Genomic DNA, 16,847 nt, shown 5'->3' with positions numbered 1-16,847 from the left:
CCTCTTCAAGATTCTCAAAAGGTCCAAAGTAGAGAGTTGTGGACACAGAGTTCAGAGTTCAATAGAGGTCAATGACCCACCCGTTGCGCTTGTCGTCCTGATGTAGAGTCAGCATCGTTGGTCCTTTAATCTCTTTATCAAGATGGAGGATTCCATTCTGCCTCCGTCACAAGCAGACACTGACTGAAGGATAAATAGTTAAGATGTTGCCCAGATCAAGCACTTATATTGGTCTTCATGACAATTCATGTCCCCTCTTTCAGGAAATGCTAAAACTATATTTTCTGTGACTTATTTTCACCCGCTGTCACAAATGTCCCCCTTTCGACACAAACAAATCGACAGAGAATGTCATTGCATCTAATGTCATAGAATTCCAAAAGCCCTTTTGATACGTTCCATAATCAGAGATACAGACTGGGGTTTCCATAAGGTAGCCCCTAACCAATGGCAGGCATGTGTGGAAAATGGAGACATTTCATTGGTCCCCATATCTCTGCGATCTGCCGCTTAAAACCGCTCATTGGTCAACCTGGAGAGACAGAAAACACTAGAGATGGAAAAGGCACAATCCAACTTCAACAGACGCAGGGTGAAATCAGTGAGTGTAGCGCTCTCATCTGTACGCTATTCAATCCCTTCTTTCATAGAACTGATGATTATAAGGATACTGCCGTTTCACTAGCAATCTCCATACAGAACCCTTACAAGATGATTTAGCTACGTTTAGGTCACATTGAATCAGCCCCATCATCAGTTAAGTCTATTGTTTGCGGGTGGACATAAAACTCTATACCATTGTCTCTGATTTTATTGAGAAAGATGGCTACATTTAAGAATGCAGAAAGCCCCTAAATGTCTAAACGGGTTAAAAAGAAATGACAATTTGTTCCAGCTGATAGCCGAGCTTCCGCTTTCACACCAGAACAAAGTAGAAATCCGGACATTTTCCAAATTAGATTTCCACCTTAAATATGGTTGAAATATTATTCCTGTCTTGAGCGTATTGAATAACTCCCGATCACATGAAAACCATTTAGCTTCTTGTCTCAGAGCCTCTGTGCATGATCTGGGTCATATTCATTAGTGCACAGTTTCAAAACGTAGCAAAACGTTTTGCTACGGAAAACAAAAAACAAGTGTTTCTTATTCAGTTCAGATAGTTCCTCCCTGTTTCGGTCTGTTTCCTTCCATTTGGTACCAAATGAATGTGACAATATTTAGGCCTACAAATAGAGAAGAAATCAAGTAAATGAATGAAAAACACACACACTAAAACAGGCTCAAACTACAAATATTTATAGATATACATACACATCGAAAACAATAGAATTTCTCTCCAGTCCATGGTCCTTCTCTGAGAGCCCAAAGCTGGGTTGATATCAATAACACACTAGACTAGAGTCTTTGGTCTCTGACATCTTTTTCATTGTCTTTGTCTAATAGACTGAAACATAGGGTGGTGATGTCATGCATAAAAGAAAGAAAACAAAAAACGTATAGGCAGGGAGGCCGTTGCCGGAGTCTAGCTATATCCCTTGTGTTCCTTTGCAATGCTTCTCTGTTCCGTGCGTCTCCCTCATTGCATCAAAGAATCCACAGAGTCAACTGTAGAGTCTAAGTAATGAAATCTGCCCCTCTCTCTCTCTCTCTCTCTCTCTCTCTCTCTCTCTGTGTCTTTGCAGGGTTTATGCTCCTCTTCCCATTCCTCCATTCCTCATTTAGGTCTGTGTTTCTGAAGAGTCCCTCAGAAAGTCCTGAGGGGGTGTAAATGGGCCAATGGGGGACCATGTCATTATTCACTTAGCCAATCAAATGTTTTGGTTGACGGGCGTGACGTAATCACATGTTTTGGTTGACGGGCGTGACGTAGTTGCGCGGGAACATGCCCGTCTGGCCGTGGCACGCCCCTTTCCACCAGTTGGGGTCGGAGTTGTCCAGGACCTGGATGAAGTCGCCGCGTCGGAAGCCCAGCTCGCCATCCTCCTGAGGGTCGAAGTCGAACAGCGCCTGCACATACGTTGAATGCTGGAGAGACAAGAGAGGAGAAACACATTGGTTAGAATATGTGGCGTGTGTAGTCGGGCAGGTCACTTAGAAATGTCCTTGTTTTCCATGAAAACATTCATGAAATGAGTTGGAATAGGAAATATATCAAATGCAGTCATTGACAAGGTTAGAAATAATGATTTTTAATTGAAATAATAATTGTGTTCTTCAAACTTTGCTTTCGTCAAATAATCTTCCATTTGCAGCAATTACAGCCTTGCAGACCTTTGGCATTCTAGTTGTCAATTTGTTGAGGTAATCTGAAGAGATTTCACCCCATGCTTCCTGAAGCACCTCCCACAAGTTGGATTGGCTTGATGGGCACTTCTTACGTACCATACGGTCAAGCTGCTCCCACAACAGCTGAATAGGGTTGAGATCCGGTGACAGTGCTGGCCACTCCATTATAGACAGAATCCCAGCTGACTGCTTCTTCCCTAAATAGTTCTTGCATAGTTTGGAGCTGTGCTTTGGGTCATTGTCCTGTTGTAGGAGGAAATTGGCTCCAATCAAGTGCCGTCCACAGGGTATGGCATGGCATTGCAAAATTGACTGATACCCTTCCACTTCTACCCTGTACAAATCACCCACTTTACCACCACCAAAGCACCCCCAGACCATCACATTGCCTCCACCATGCTTGACAGATGGCATCAAGCACTCCTCCAGCATCTTTTCATTTGGTCTGCGTCTCAAAAATGTTCTTCTTTGTGATTCCGAACACCTCAAACCTCGATTCGTCTGTCCATAACACTTTTTTCCAGTCTTCATCTGTCCAGTGTCTGTGTTCTTTTGCCCATCTTAATCTTTTATTTTTATTGGCCAGTCTGAGATATGGCTTTTTCTTTGCAACTCTGCCTAGAAGGTCAGCATCCCGGAGTCGCCTCTTCACTGTTGACGTTGAGACTGGTGTTTTGCGGGTACTATTTAATGAAGCTGCCAGTTGAGGACCTGTGAGGCGTCTGTTTCTCAAACTAGACACTCTCAATGTATTTGTCCTCTTGCTCAGTTGTGCACCGGGGCCTCCCACTCCTCTTTCTATTCTGGTTAGAGCCAGTTTGCGCTGTTCACTGAAGGGAGTAGTACACAGCGTTGTACGAGATCTTCAGTTTCTTGGCAATTTCTCGCATAGAATAGCCTTCATTTCTCAGAACAAGAATAGACTGACGAGTTACAGAAGAAAGTTATTTGTTTCTGGACATTTTGAGCCTGTAATCGAACCCACAATTGCTGATGCTCCAGATACTCAACTAGTCTCAAGAAGGCCAGTTTTATTGCTTATTTAATCAGCACAACAGTTTTCAGCTGTGCTAACATAATTGCAAAAGGGTTTTCAATTAGCCTTTTAAAATGATAAACTTGGATTAGCAAACACAACGTGCCATTGGAACACAGGACTGATGGTTGCTGATAATGGGCCTCTGTACGCCTATGTAGATATTCCATTAAAAATCAGCCGTTTCCAGCTACAATAGCCATTTACAACATTAACAATGTCTACACTGTATTTCTGATCAATTTGATGTTATTTTAATGGCCAAAAAAATAGCTTTTCTTTCAAAAACAAGGACATTTCTAAGTGAACAGTAGTGTATTTGTCTGCAAAATTGCTTAGTGAACTGTCGTTGACTGATAATCGGCTAAGCTGTGTTTTTGCATGATTGCTTAGATGAGATTACGTGATGCAATCTCATTAAATGATTGTCGGAGATGAGGATTTCCCTGGTATTCCGTATGATGTGCAGCGCTGTGTATACATACAGTGCCTTCAGAACAAGTAATCCCACCCCTCAACTTTTTCCACATTTTGTTGTGTTACAGCCTGAATTTTAAATTGATTAAATTGATATGTTTTCTTTGTCCTTGGCCTACACACAGACACAATACTCCATAATGTCAAAGTGGAATTATGTTTTCGAAATTTTAACAAATTCATTAAATAAATGAAAAGCTGAAATGTCTTGAGTGAATAAGTATTCAACCCCTTTGTTATGGCAAGCCTAAATAAGTTCAGGAGTACAAATGTGCTTAAGAAGTCACATAATAAGTTGAATGTACTCACTCTGGGTGCAATAATAGTTTTTTTTTTTATGACTACCTCATCTCTGTACCCCACACATACAGATAATTGTAAGGTCCCTGAGTCGAGTGGTGAATTTCAAACAGATTCAACCACAGAGACCAGGGAGGTTTTCCAATGCCTCGCAAAGGGTATCTATTGGTAGATGGGTAGAAAATTAAATAAAAGCAGACATTGATTTTTTATTTTTTTATTTTTTTATTTCACCTTTATTTAACCAGGTAAGCCAGTTGAGAACAGGTTCTCATTTACAACTGCGACCTGGCCAAGATAAAGCAAAGTAGTGCAATAAAAAACAACACAGAGTTACATATGGGGTAAAAAACATAAAGTCAGAAATACAACAGAAAATATATATACAGTGTGTGCAAATGTAGCAAGTTATGGAGGTAAGGCAATAAATAGGCTATAGTGCAGAATAATTACAATAGTATTAACACTGGAATGCTAGATGTGCAAGAGATTATGTGCAAATAGAGATACTGGGGTGCAAAAGAGCAAAATAAATAACAATATAGGGATGAGGTAGTTGGGTGGGCTAATTTCAGATGGGCTGTGTACAGGTGCAGTGATCGGTAAGGTGCTCTGACAACTGATGCTTAAAGTTATTGAGGGAGATAAGAGTCTCCAGCTTCAGAGATTTTTGCAATTCGTTCCAGTCATTGGCAGCAGAGAACTGGAAGGAATGGCGGCCAAAGGAGGTGTTGGCTTTGGGAATGACCAGTGAGATATACCTGCTGGAGCGCAGACTACGGGTGGGTGCTGCTATGGTGACCAATGAGCTAAGATAAGGCGGGGATTTGCCTAGCAGGGATTTATAGATGGCCTGGAGCCAGTGGGTTTGACGACGAACATGTAGTGAGGACCAGCCAACAAGAGCGTACAGGTCACAGTGGTGGGTAGTGTATGGGGCTTTGGAGACAAAACGGATGGCACTGTGATAGACTACATCCAATTTGCTGAGTAGAGTGTTGGAGGCTATTTTGTAAATGACATCGCCGAAGTCAAGGATCGGTAGGATAGTCAGTTTTACGAGGGCATGTTTGGCAGCATGAGTGAAGGAGGCTTTGTTGCGAAATAGGAAGCCGATTCTAGATTTAACTTTGGATTGGAGATTCTTTATGTGAGTCTGGAAGTTGAGTTTACAGTCTAACCAGACACCTAGGTATTTGTAGTTGTCCACATACTCTAGGTCAGACCCGTCGAGAGTGGTGATTCTAGTCGGGTGGGCGGGTGCCAGCAGCGTTCGATTGAAAAGCATGCATTTAGTTTTACTAGTGTTTAAGAGCAGTTGGAGGCTACTGAAGGATTGTTGTATGGCATTGAAGCTCGTTTGGAGGTTTGTTAACACAGTGTCCAATGAAGGGCCAGGTGTATACAAAATGGTGTCGTCTGCGTAGAGGTGGATCTGAGAGTCACCAGCAGCAAGAGCGACATCATTGATATACACGGAGAAAAGTGTCGGCCCAAGAATTGAACCCTGTGGCACCCCCATAGAGACTGCCATAGGTCCAGACAACAGGCCCTCCGATTTGACACACTGAACTCTATCTGAGAAGTAGTTGGTGAACCAGGCGAGGCAGTCATTTGAGAAACCAAGGCTATTTAGTCTGCCAATAAGAATGCGGTGGTTGACAGAGTCGAAAGCCTTGGCCAGGTCGATGAAGACGGCTGCACAGTACTGTCTATTATCAATCGCGGTTATAATATCGTTTAGGACCTTGAGCGTGGCTGAAGTGCACCCGTGACCAGCTCGGAAACCGGATTGCATAGCGGAGAAGGTACGGTGGTATTCGAAATGGTCGATGATCTGTTTGTTAACTTGGCTTTCGAATACTTTCGAAGGGCAGGGCAGGATGGATATAGGTCTGTAGCAATTTGGATCTAGAGTGTCACCCCCTTTGAAGAGGGGGATGACCGCGGCAGCTTTCCAATCTCTGGGGATCTCAGACGTTATGAAAGAGAGGTTGAACAGACTAGTAATAGGGGTAGCGACAATTTCGGCGGCTAGTTTTAGAAAGAAAGGGTCCAGATTGTCTAGCCCAGCTGATTTGTAGGGGTCCAGATTTTGCAGCGCTTTCAAAACATCAGCTGTCTGAATTTGTGTGAAGGAGAAGCGGGGGGGGGCATGGGCAAGTTGCAGCAGAGGGTGCAGAGTTGGTGGCCGGGTTAGTGGTAGCCAGATGGAAAGCATGGCCAGCTGTAGCAAAATGCTTGTTGAAATTCTCGATTATTGTAGATTTATCGGTGGTGATAGTGTTTCCTAGCCTCAGTGCAGTGGGCAGCTGGGAGGAAGTGCTCTTATTCTCCATGGACTTTACAGTGTCCCAAAACTTTTTGGAGTTAGTGCTACAGGATGCAAATTTCTGTTTGAAAAAGTTAGCCTTTGCTTTCCTGACTGCTTGTGTATATTGGTTCCTAACTTCCCTGAAAAGTTGCATATCGCGGGGGCTATTTGATGCTAATGCTGTACGCCACAGGATGTTTTTGTGCTGGTCAAGGGCAGTCAAGTCTGAGGAGAACCAGGGGCTATATCGGTTCTTAGTTCTGTATTTTTTGAATGGGGCATGTTTATTTAAGATTGAGAGGAAATTACTTTTAAGGAACAACCAGGCATCCTCTACTGACGGAATGAGATCTTTATCCATCCAGGATACCTGGGCCAGGTCAATTAGGAAGGCCTCCTCGCTAAAGTGTTTTAGGGAGCGTTTGACAGTGATGAGGGGTGGTCGTTTGACCGCGGACCCGTTACGGACGCAGGCAATAAGGCAGTGATCGCTGAGATCCTGGTTGAAGACAGCTGAGGTGTATTTAGAGGGTATGTTAGTCAGGATGATATCTATGAGGGTACCCATGTTTACGGATTTAGGGTTGTACCTGGTAGGTTCGTTGATAATTTGCATGAGGTTGAGGGCATCTAGCTTGGATTGTAGGATGGCTGGGGTATTAAGCATATCCCAATTTAGGTCACCAAGCAGTACAAACTCTGAGGATAAATGGGGGGCAATCAATTCACATATGGTGTCCAGGGCACAGCTGGGGGCTGAGGGGGGTCTGTAGCAAGCGGCAACAGTGAGAGACTTATTTCTGGAAAGGTGGATTTTTAGAAGTAGAAGCTCAAACTGTTTGGGCACAGACCTGGATAGTATGATAGAGCTCTGCAGGCTATCTCTACAGTAGATTGCAACTCCACCCCCTTTGGCAGTTCTATCTAGACGGAAAATGTTATAGTTGGGGATGGAAATTTCAGAATTTTTGGTGGCCTTCCTGAGCCAGGATTCAGACACTGCTAGAACATCAGGGTTGGCAGAGTGTGCTAACGCAGTGATATTTATGTGCAAGAAACCAAGACTTTTGCGATTACAGAAGTCATCAAATGATAGCGCCTGGGGAGTAGGAGTGATACTGAGGGCTGCAGGGCCTGGGTTAGCCTCTACATCACCAGAGGAACAGAGGAGGACTAGAATAAGGATACGGCTAAAGGCTTTAAGAACTGGTCTTCTAGTGCGTTGGGTACATAGAATAAAGGGGGCAGATTTCCGGGTGTTATAGAAAAGATTCAGGGCATTATGTACAGACAAGGATATGGAAGGATATGAGTAAAGTGGAGGTAAACCTAAGCGTTGGGTAACAATGAAAGAGATAGCATCGCTGGAGGCATCAATTGAGTCGGTCTCCGCGTGTATAGGGGGAGGGGCAAAGGAGCTATCTAAGGCAGGTTTAGCTAGGCTGGGGGGTCTACAGTGATATAGTACAATTAGAAATAACCGAAACAACAATAAACTAACCATGTTTGGGCTGAGGCTAAACATAAACAGGATGTAGTACCGTAAAAAGGAACAGTCCAGCAGATATCAGCTGTATAGCTGAGTTATCATAAGGTCCGGTGGTGAAGCACTAGTAAGAGGCCACGGCTAGCGTGTGCTAGCGGGCCAGGGATAGCAGATGGATGGAATCTTCGTAGTTAACGTCGTAACCACATCAGACGATTTCGTCGGCAGACCAGTCGTGTAGGATCGGCGGGGCTCCGTGTCAACACTAGGTGGTCCCGTCCGGTTGACAGAGAGGTAGATAGCCGGGAGATGGGCCTAGCTCAGGATGATTAGCCAGACCACAGCGTCCGTTTTGTTGTAGCTGGCTGGTGGTAGCTAGCTGGTAGCGATGAATCCGGAGTTAAAGGTCCAGTGATTCAGTGATTCCGGCGGAAAAACTGATATGTTCTGGGTCGATAACGCGCTGTGCAGACTGGCCGAATATCCGGTGATCAATGTCCAGTGATTAAAATTAATCCCGCAGAAAAAAATCCAATGTTCTGGGTGAAACACCGCTAGCTGTGGCTAATAGCAAATAGCAAGTAGCTAGTTAGCTGGCTAGCTAGTTTCAACTGGAGATTCTAGATTCTAGATAAAGGTAAGTCAATAATAGAATCCGTTCCACATTGAGTGAGGCGGGTTGCAGGAAAGTATATCTTGTAGAAGGATGAAAAGTCTGATAGGGAAATATGTACGAAAAATAGGGTATTTACAGGCTATTTACAGACAGACGATAAAAACACAACTGCACTACTACGCCATCTTGGACTGCAGAGTCCAAGAAGAATATCCCTTTGAGCACGGTGAAGTTTTTTTATTACACTTTGGATGGTGTACCAGTCACTACAAAGATACAGGCATCCTTCCTAACTCAGTTGCCGGAGAGGAAGGAAACCGCTCAGGAATTTCACCATGAGGCCAATGGTGACTTTAAAACAGTTAGACTTTAATGGTTCTGATAGCAGAAAACTGAGGATGGATCAACAACATTGTAGTTACTCCACAATACTAACCTAATTGACAGAGTGAAAAGAAGGAAGCCTGTATAGATTTTAAAAAATTCCAAAACATGTATCCTGTTTGCAACAAGGTACTAAATACTGCAAAGAAATTAACTTTTTGTCCTGAATACAAAGTGTTATGTTTCGGGCATATCCAATACAACACATTACTGAGTACCACTCTCCATATTTTCAAGCATAGTGGTGGCTGCGTCATGTTATGGATATGCTTGTTATCGTTAAGGACTGGGGAGTTTTTCAGGATAAAAAAATTAACTCAATGGAGCTAAGAACAGGCAAAATATTAGAGATAAACCTGGTTCAGTCTGCTTTCCACCAGACACTGGGAGAGGAATTCACCTTTCAGCAAAAAAAACGGAACAAATATACACTATTGCTTACCAGGAAGACAGTGAATGTTCCTGAGTAGCCGAGTTACAGTTGACTTAAATCTACTTGGAAAATCTATGGCAAGACCTGAAAATGGTTGTCTAGCAATGATCAACCACCAATTTGACAGAGCTTGAAGGATTTTGAAAAGAATAATGGGTAAATGTTGCACAGTCCAGGTGTGGAAAGCTCTTAGAGACTTACCCAGAAAGACTCACAGCTGTAATCGTTCCCAAAAGGTGATTCTACAAAGTATTGACTCAGGGGTGTGAATACGTACAATACCAGTCAAAAGTTTGGACACACCTACTCATTCAAAGGTTTTTCTTTTCAAGAGTGTGCAAAGCTGTCATCAAGGCAAAGGGTGGCTATTTTAAGAATCTCAAATATAAAATATATTTTGTTTTGTTTAACACTTTTTTCGTTACTACATGATTCCATATGTGTTATTTCATGGTTTTGATGTCTTCACTGTTATTCTACAATGTAAAAATTGTACAAAATAAAGAAAAACCCTTGAATGAGTAAGTGTCCAACCTTTTGACTGGTACTGTATTTAAATGAGATATTTCTGTATTTCATTTTGAATACATTTGCAAACATTTCTAAAAACATGTTTTCGTTTTGTCATTATGGGGTATTGTGTGTAGATGGGTGAGGAAAAAAATAAATGTAATACATTTTTAATTCAGGCTGTAACACAACAAAATGTGGAATAAGTCAATGGGTGTGAATACTTTCTGAAGGCACTGTACATGTATTTGTGTGTGTGTGTGTCCCCCTATGTGTGTGTGTCCGTCTGTGTGTGTGTGTCCCTCTGTGTGTGTGTCCCCTGTGTGTGTGTCCCCTGTGTGTGTGTCCCTCTGTGTCCCCCTGTGTGTGTGTCCCTCTGTGTGTGTGTGTCCCTCTGTGTGTGTGTGTGTGTGTGTGTGTCCCTCTGTGTGTGTGTGTCCCTCTGTGTTTGTGCGTGTCCCTCTGTGTCCCTGGGTGTGTGTCCCTGGGTGTGTGTCCCTGTGTGTCCCTGTGTGTGTGTGTGTCCCTGTGTGTGTGTGTGTGTGTGTGTGTGTGTTCCTGTGTGTGTGTGTGTGTTTGTCCCTGTGTGTGTGTGTCCCCCTGTGTGTGTGTCCCTCCCTGTGTGTGTGTCCCTCCCTGTGTGTGTGTCCCTCCCTCCTCACCTGTGGGACCTGCTCGATGTCTCTGAGGAAGATGGGCTGGTTGCGGGACACAGAGGTGGAACGGTGGTAGTCCACCAGGGAGTTGAGAGAGTTGAACTTGACCACCCACAGGAAGTACTTCCCAGCCCCGTCACGCAGGACCTTGAAGTGCTGCACGTCATTACCAAACCTGGGGAGAAGAAGCATAGATCTATAAGTGATTGGTTCACTTTAAACAAGGTGACCACCCTACTACTTCTATCAATCCAACCATTCCAGATCTGTGATTACCAAACCTGTGGCGGAGGAGGAGGAAGAGGAGGAGGAGGAGGAGGAGGAGGAGAAGAAGAAGAAGAAGAAGAAGAGGGAGAGAAGGATAGAATAAACAGAAAGTGAGTGATGACATTTACCATGGTAACCATCTGGGGACAGCAGTGAAAACACTGTTAAATCTACATGACGTGGAAGAGAAGGTGGCCTGTTTTTTGTGTGCACTAGTTTCATAACCATCTGTGTCAGCGCTTCCATTAATGATTTAAGCCCAGTTGGCCCAGTTTCTTTCTCCCCGCATGATAACATGAGTTTGGGATTTTTAGAGAAATACAACGCAGAAGACACACTTGTATAGCCTACTTCATTAGATTGCATTACAAATGCATTAGACAGGGATGGTTGTTTGGTACACAGCTGTGACACTAGGACAACGCAATTGTAGCAGTAGCGACACACACACACACACACACACACACACACACACACACACAGAGAGAGACAGAGAGCCTGGGACTAGGGAAAGTGACAGCTTGCAAAGCTTTGATAACAGGCAGCAGTGCCCACACCGGAGCTATCTGACAGAGACCAAAGTGCTGTAGTAGCGGATGACTGTTGGTTAGCCCCAGGTGAGTCAGAGATGACACAGCCAATTAACTTGATATGGATCTGTGGATCTGCACAGCGACTTTCCATAAAGACTAGAGTGGGAACAGGGTGGCCAGACACTGCTAGACTTAGAACAGACAGTACTTCCCAGGTCAAGCTGGCTAGACGCCACCCTGGCAAACCAAGATGGGAGCTGTGCATGAGAAAGCAAGCACTTAGCACAGAGTTGGAACAATGATTTAAACAGAGGACTGATATTGGAGAGAAATGTATGTAATAAAAAGGGAAAACGGATATGATGGGTCGATCAGTGATACAATGATTGAACTGAGTGTGTGCGTGTGACATACTTGACAGAGAGTGAGAAGTCTCCCGGTGCGCTCTCTGACTCTCGGATGAGGAAGGCCCCATCGTGCCTCTGTTTGTTCAGCATCTCCTCTGCCTTGGCCCGGGGGATCTTACCATAGAACCACCTGGGACACAACAACAACAACAAATCATTACAAACCACTAATAACTCATTCAAAATAATATAAAAACAAAGTTGCAAGTAACAGTGATAAGTGCTGTTTAACTGCAAATTAAGAAGAAAATACACCCTGCGGGCAAAACTGGTTGAAATAAGGTTATTACATGGTTGTCATTTGATTGTAATGACATTGTTTCAACCAGCTCTACCACACTGGGTGTTTTTTCTTCTTCTTAATTTGTAGGAAAAGCAGCACTTACCAGAATTTGATTGTGGTGTGGTTGTGACAGGTAGCTAGTTAGCGTTGACCTTTGAGTAACCTCAAAGCGTAGGGTCATTGGTATGACTCAATGTCATAGGAACATGGCCTTAAGCAGAGCTTGACCTCAAACCTGACCCCTGTTATTGACCGTTGTAGTGGTTGTTGTGTCTGTTGGGGAAGTGCATAGCGACCAATAACACTACTAAACAATTATATCAAAATCATAATATCACATCTATTTTGCATGCCAAATAGAATGAAATCAATGCAGTAAGTGAGTACCGGTGGGCCATTTAATTTGTCTCTTTGCATTTGTCCTAGTAGGTTGTAATTACAGGGAGGTTCCTGGTCTGATAAAAGAGCTGGTGGAGCCTTGGGTCAAGACAATGACAACTCTGTGTGGTGCCATGCCAACCGCACCTGCTACCTACTCCTCTGGCTCTGACTGGTGCCCAATACCAGCGGTCAGTCACCAACCCCCACAGATACTCCATACAGAGTGTGTGTGTGTGTGTGTGTGTGTGTGTGTGTGTGTGTGTGTGTGTGTGTGTGTGTGTGTGCGCATGCGTGTACATTGTGTGGTGGTGTGTGGGACCTCCCTTTGCTTCTGTGACTAGTCAGGTGTGGAATTTTACTGTCCAGATAAAGGTGTTATGTCACAATGTGCCAACAAAGGTGTTGCAACACACAATGTTTGCCTCCTCTATCTCCAGTGAAAGCATACACACACTGAGCTTTATCTATATAGCTTAATTTAGCAATATAGCTTAGCATTACCATATACTGTAGCTTATCTGAGCGATAGCATACCCTTGACTTACGCTTTGAACACACTGACTGCGTCATTGCGCAAAATAGTATGCAGCATCATCTAGATATGTGTGCAACAAAACTTCAACATTCACCTTCTGCTACCATTTCTGTCAACCCGTTTATGCATACAGTTTGACGCATACGTTCGATAAATCCAACGTATGCACAACACAGAACGCACTGCAACTGCCTCTGCAACACAATGCTGCAAGGCAAACGCAGCGTTCCATTGGAAATGAATGTACTAGTGGTGTACCAAAACGCAATGACGCAGTCGGTGTGTTCAAAGCGTTAGGCAATAGCCATAGCATTTGCACTAGGGCATGGCAGTGCAGGTGAACGCTAGCTCTAAGCCTCTTAGCTTGTTCGTTTGGGAACTCAGACAACATGACAAGACCTGATCAACTCCAGCTGTTCCTCATAAGGGAATGATAATTCAGCCAGGTCTCCCATCCAGTATCACCATCGGGGCAGAGTCCTCAAACAGTGTCACAAGCCGATAGTCATATAAAGATGGCAGATATGAGTAGAACAAGTTATCTGTTTATTACATGTGTATACACATATTGACCTGTTAGGTAACACTAGCATCTCTAAGCCATCGGTTTCAGACCCATATAGGTTTCAACCCACAAGCCTTTAGCATTTAGCAATGCTATTCTTTGTGCCTGGTGTTCACACAAACAGGCTTAGGGATGACAGAAGTCCAACCCCCTCATCCACAGTGCTCTGATCTCCCTGAGGTAACACCCTGAGGTAACAGTAACACTGTGGGTAGAGAGATAATGTGGATATCCTCCTATTATCCTGGTCCTTCCTGCTTTGTGGTCGAGTGCTGCTCTTTGATGTGGTAGCACTGACATCCACGGCTACCAGGCTTCCATAAGGGAGTCAAAGCCCTTTCCACAACATCGAGCCGAACCAAACCATACTGTGCTGACTTGGATATCTTCTCCTCACATGATCCTTTCCAGCATGATAACAGCAACCATGGTGGATGTAACCAGGCCAAGGCCAGCCCCATAGTGAAGTGAGTACTGTTTTTTTCATATCCAGCGCCACCATCTGCCTGCTTGCTATCCTGGACCCTCCTCCACCATCTGCTCCTCCATAGAGCAGGTGATTCCCTCCCTCCTGTATTTAGGCCCAGCTGACCAATCAGTCATAGGAACTTTAAGGCTAATGGACAGTCTCTTCCTGACTGCTATAATAGGGCCCTCTGTCTCTGATTGGTTGCAGTGTGTAATGGGCCTTTCACGTGAGAGCCCTCGCAGCCCTGAGAGCAGGTGGCGATGGTGGGGAAGGCGTTCTCACACAGCTGACGACTATACAGGACAAAGCCCCTCTTTGCTACTGTTGCGTCTGTAGAATATAAAGTACAATCCATCTCTATTTAGTGGCTCCCTCAGAATAGGATCCATTTAGTAACCTTTAAGAACAGTTTATGTAGAAAGAGCTTCTGTAGGACAGTTACAGTACAATCCATCTCCTATCTGACAGTTACACAAAAGCCCTGTGGCTCTTTACAAAATATAGCATGTTACAAACGGTGCCACATATTGATACAATAGGGCCTACAGTGCATTTGGAAAGTATTCAGACCCCTTCGCTTTATCCACATTTTGTTATGTTACAGCCTTATTCAAAAATGTATTAAAATTATTTTTTCCCCCTCATCAATCTACACACTTCCCCATAACGACAAACGAAAACAGGTTTTAAGACATTTTTGCAAATGTATTAAAGGCACATGACAGCCCGCTTGGAGTTTGCCAAAAGGCACCAAAGACTCTCAGACCATGAGAAACAAGATTTTCTGTTCTGATGAAACCAAGATTGAACTCTTTGGCCTGAATGCCAAGCGTCACGTCTGCAGGAAACCTGGCACCATCCCTACGGTGAAGCATGGTGGTGAAGCATTATGATTTTCAGCGGCAGGGACTGGGAGACTAGTCAGGATCGAGGGAAAGATGAACAGAGCAAAGTACAGAGAGATATTTGATGAAAAAGTGCTCCAAAGCGACCTCAGACTGAGGCGAAGGTTCACCTTCCAACAAGACAACGTCCCTAAGCACACATCCAAGACAACGCAGGAGTAGCTTCGGGACAAGTCTCTGAATGTCCTTGAGTGGCCCAGCCAGAGCCCGGACTTGAACCCGATCGAACATCTCTGGAGAGACCTGAAAATAGCTGTGCAGCGACGCTCCCCATCCAACCTGACAGAGCTTGTGAGGATCTGCAGAGAAGAATGGGAGAAACTCCCCAAATACAGGTGTGCCAAGCTTGTAGCGTCATACCCAAGAAGACTCGAGGCTGTAATCGCTGCCAAAAGGTGCTTCAACAAACTACTGAGTAAAAGGTCTGAATACTTGTGTGATATTTCCGTTTTTTTATTCTTTATAAAATTTGCAAAAATTTCTAAAAACCTGTTTTTGCTTTGTCATTATGGGGTATTGTGTGTAGATTGATTAGGGGAAAAAACAATTTCATCAATTTTAGAATCAGGCTGAAACGTAACAAAATGTGGAAAGAGTCAAGGGGTCTGACTACTTTCCGACTGCACTGTATGTTAAGTGGAGGGTATGTAGAAATATCCAAATAGACGAAATTGGGCCAGAGGGCGATTGTGGAGGTCTGACGCAGCAGAAACAGACTCAGAAGTCAAGACTGACGATGCCACTTGATGAGGGATTATGGGATGCCAAACCGACAACCCAGCGACCACATGGATCTCAGAGGCCTATAACCCACAAATCAGCTCTAGAAAGCAGGGCCGCTTCCAGGCTAGCTTCCAGACCACAGCAGCAGCATGAGGAGTCCTTTATCCACCTTATCTTCAGACCAGAGGAGCATTTATCCTAGCCACAGGATTTAGCTAGACTCTGGCTCAAGAGTCTTCCGAATGGTTCTAACCATGGGAACTAGGGAAGCAAAACTGTCTATGAAGTTACTTTTCATCTGATATTTAGCACAAAGAAATGCCCTTTGGAAAAAAGACATTTGACAAACTAGTACTGGAACCTTCCAACATTAGAACCTCACGTTTGATACCCCAATTTTGAGCTCCAGGTTAAACATGAGGTAATTTGGGGGAGGTGAACGTCGCCATTTTGGCTCTCCAGTTTCATGTGGACTTGTGGCAGGCTCATATAAGGCAACTGGTATCTAAGGCTGGCTCATACTTACGGGTGTCCCTTCATTTCTATGTAGTTCTTGGGGATGAAGCCTTCCTTCCCATTCAGCTCTGCCTTGTACCAGTTCTGGTCGCATTCTTCATTCAAAACCTGAAGACACAAAACAGAGGGAAGAGAGTTGAGTCAAATAGTCACAAATGGTTTTAAGCATGGTCGTGACAAACATAAGACAACAAGACTACACTACAAAAACCCACTGACATTAGAGTGGGTACATGAAAGCCAACATAATGATGTGGAAACCATTGGAAGAGCTTACCACAAATATTGTTTAAGGAAGTATCATGCAGATCCTTTATATTAATGTATTGCCATGTACATCCACTGACTGTACAAACATTAGGAACACCTACTCTTTCCATGACATAACCTGACCAGGTGAATCCAGGTGAACGCTATGATCCCTTATTGATGTCATTTGTTAAATCCACTTCAATCAGTATAGATGAAGGAGAGGAGACAGGTTAAATAATTATTTTTAAGCCTTGAGACAATTGAAACATGGATTGTGTAAAACAAAAGATTTAAGTATGGTAGTAAGTGCCAGGCGCACTGGTTTGAGTGTGTCAAGAACTGCAACGCTGCTGGGTTTTTCACGCTCAACAGTTTCCCGTGTGTATCAAGAATGGTCCACCACCCAAAGGACATCCAGCCAACTTGACACAACTGTGGGAAGCATTGGAGTCAACATGTGCCAGCATCCCTGTGGAACGCTTTCGAAATCTTGTAAAGTCCATGCCACGG

General features: G+C 44.0%; 1 protein-coding gene across 1 annotated transcript in view; it reads right to left on the bottom strand.

The window, feature by feature from the left end:
* Positions 1 to 1,283: 1,283 nt before the first annotated feature.
* LOC311130624 (growth factor receptor-bound protein 2-like) overlaps positions 1,284 to 16,847 on the bottom strand; it is a 37,514-nt gene continuing 21,950 nt past the window's right edge. Inside the window, exons 2-5 of the mRNA XM_084163412.1 lie at positions 16,096 to 16,193; positions 11,716 to 11,838; positions 10,508 to 10,676; positions 1,284 to 2,028 (exon numbers count right to left, since the gene is read on the bottom strand). Coding sequence (XP_084019538.1) covers positions 1,843 to 2,028; positions 10,508 to 10,676; positions 11,716 to 11,838; positions 16,096 to 16,193 — 576 coding nt within the window. The 3' untranslated portion in view covers positions 1,284 to 1,842. The remainder of the gene's footprint in view (positions 2,029 to 10,507; positions 10,677 to 11,715; positions 11,839 to 16,095; positions 16,194 to 16,847) is intronic.

Source organism: Coregonus lavaretus, assembly GCF_964263955.1.
Source record: "Coregonus lavaretus genome assembly, chromosome: 6".
NCBI classification, from domain to species: Eukaryota; Metazoa; Chordata; class Actinopteri; order Salmoniformes; family Salmonidae; genus Coregonus; species Coregonus lavaretus.
The sequence above is the reverse complement of the archived record's forward strand: the minus strand, read 5'-3'. Positions and strand labels throughout refer to the sequence as shown.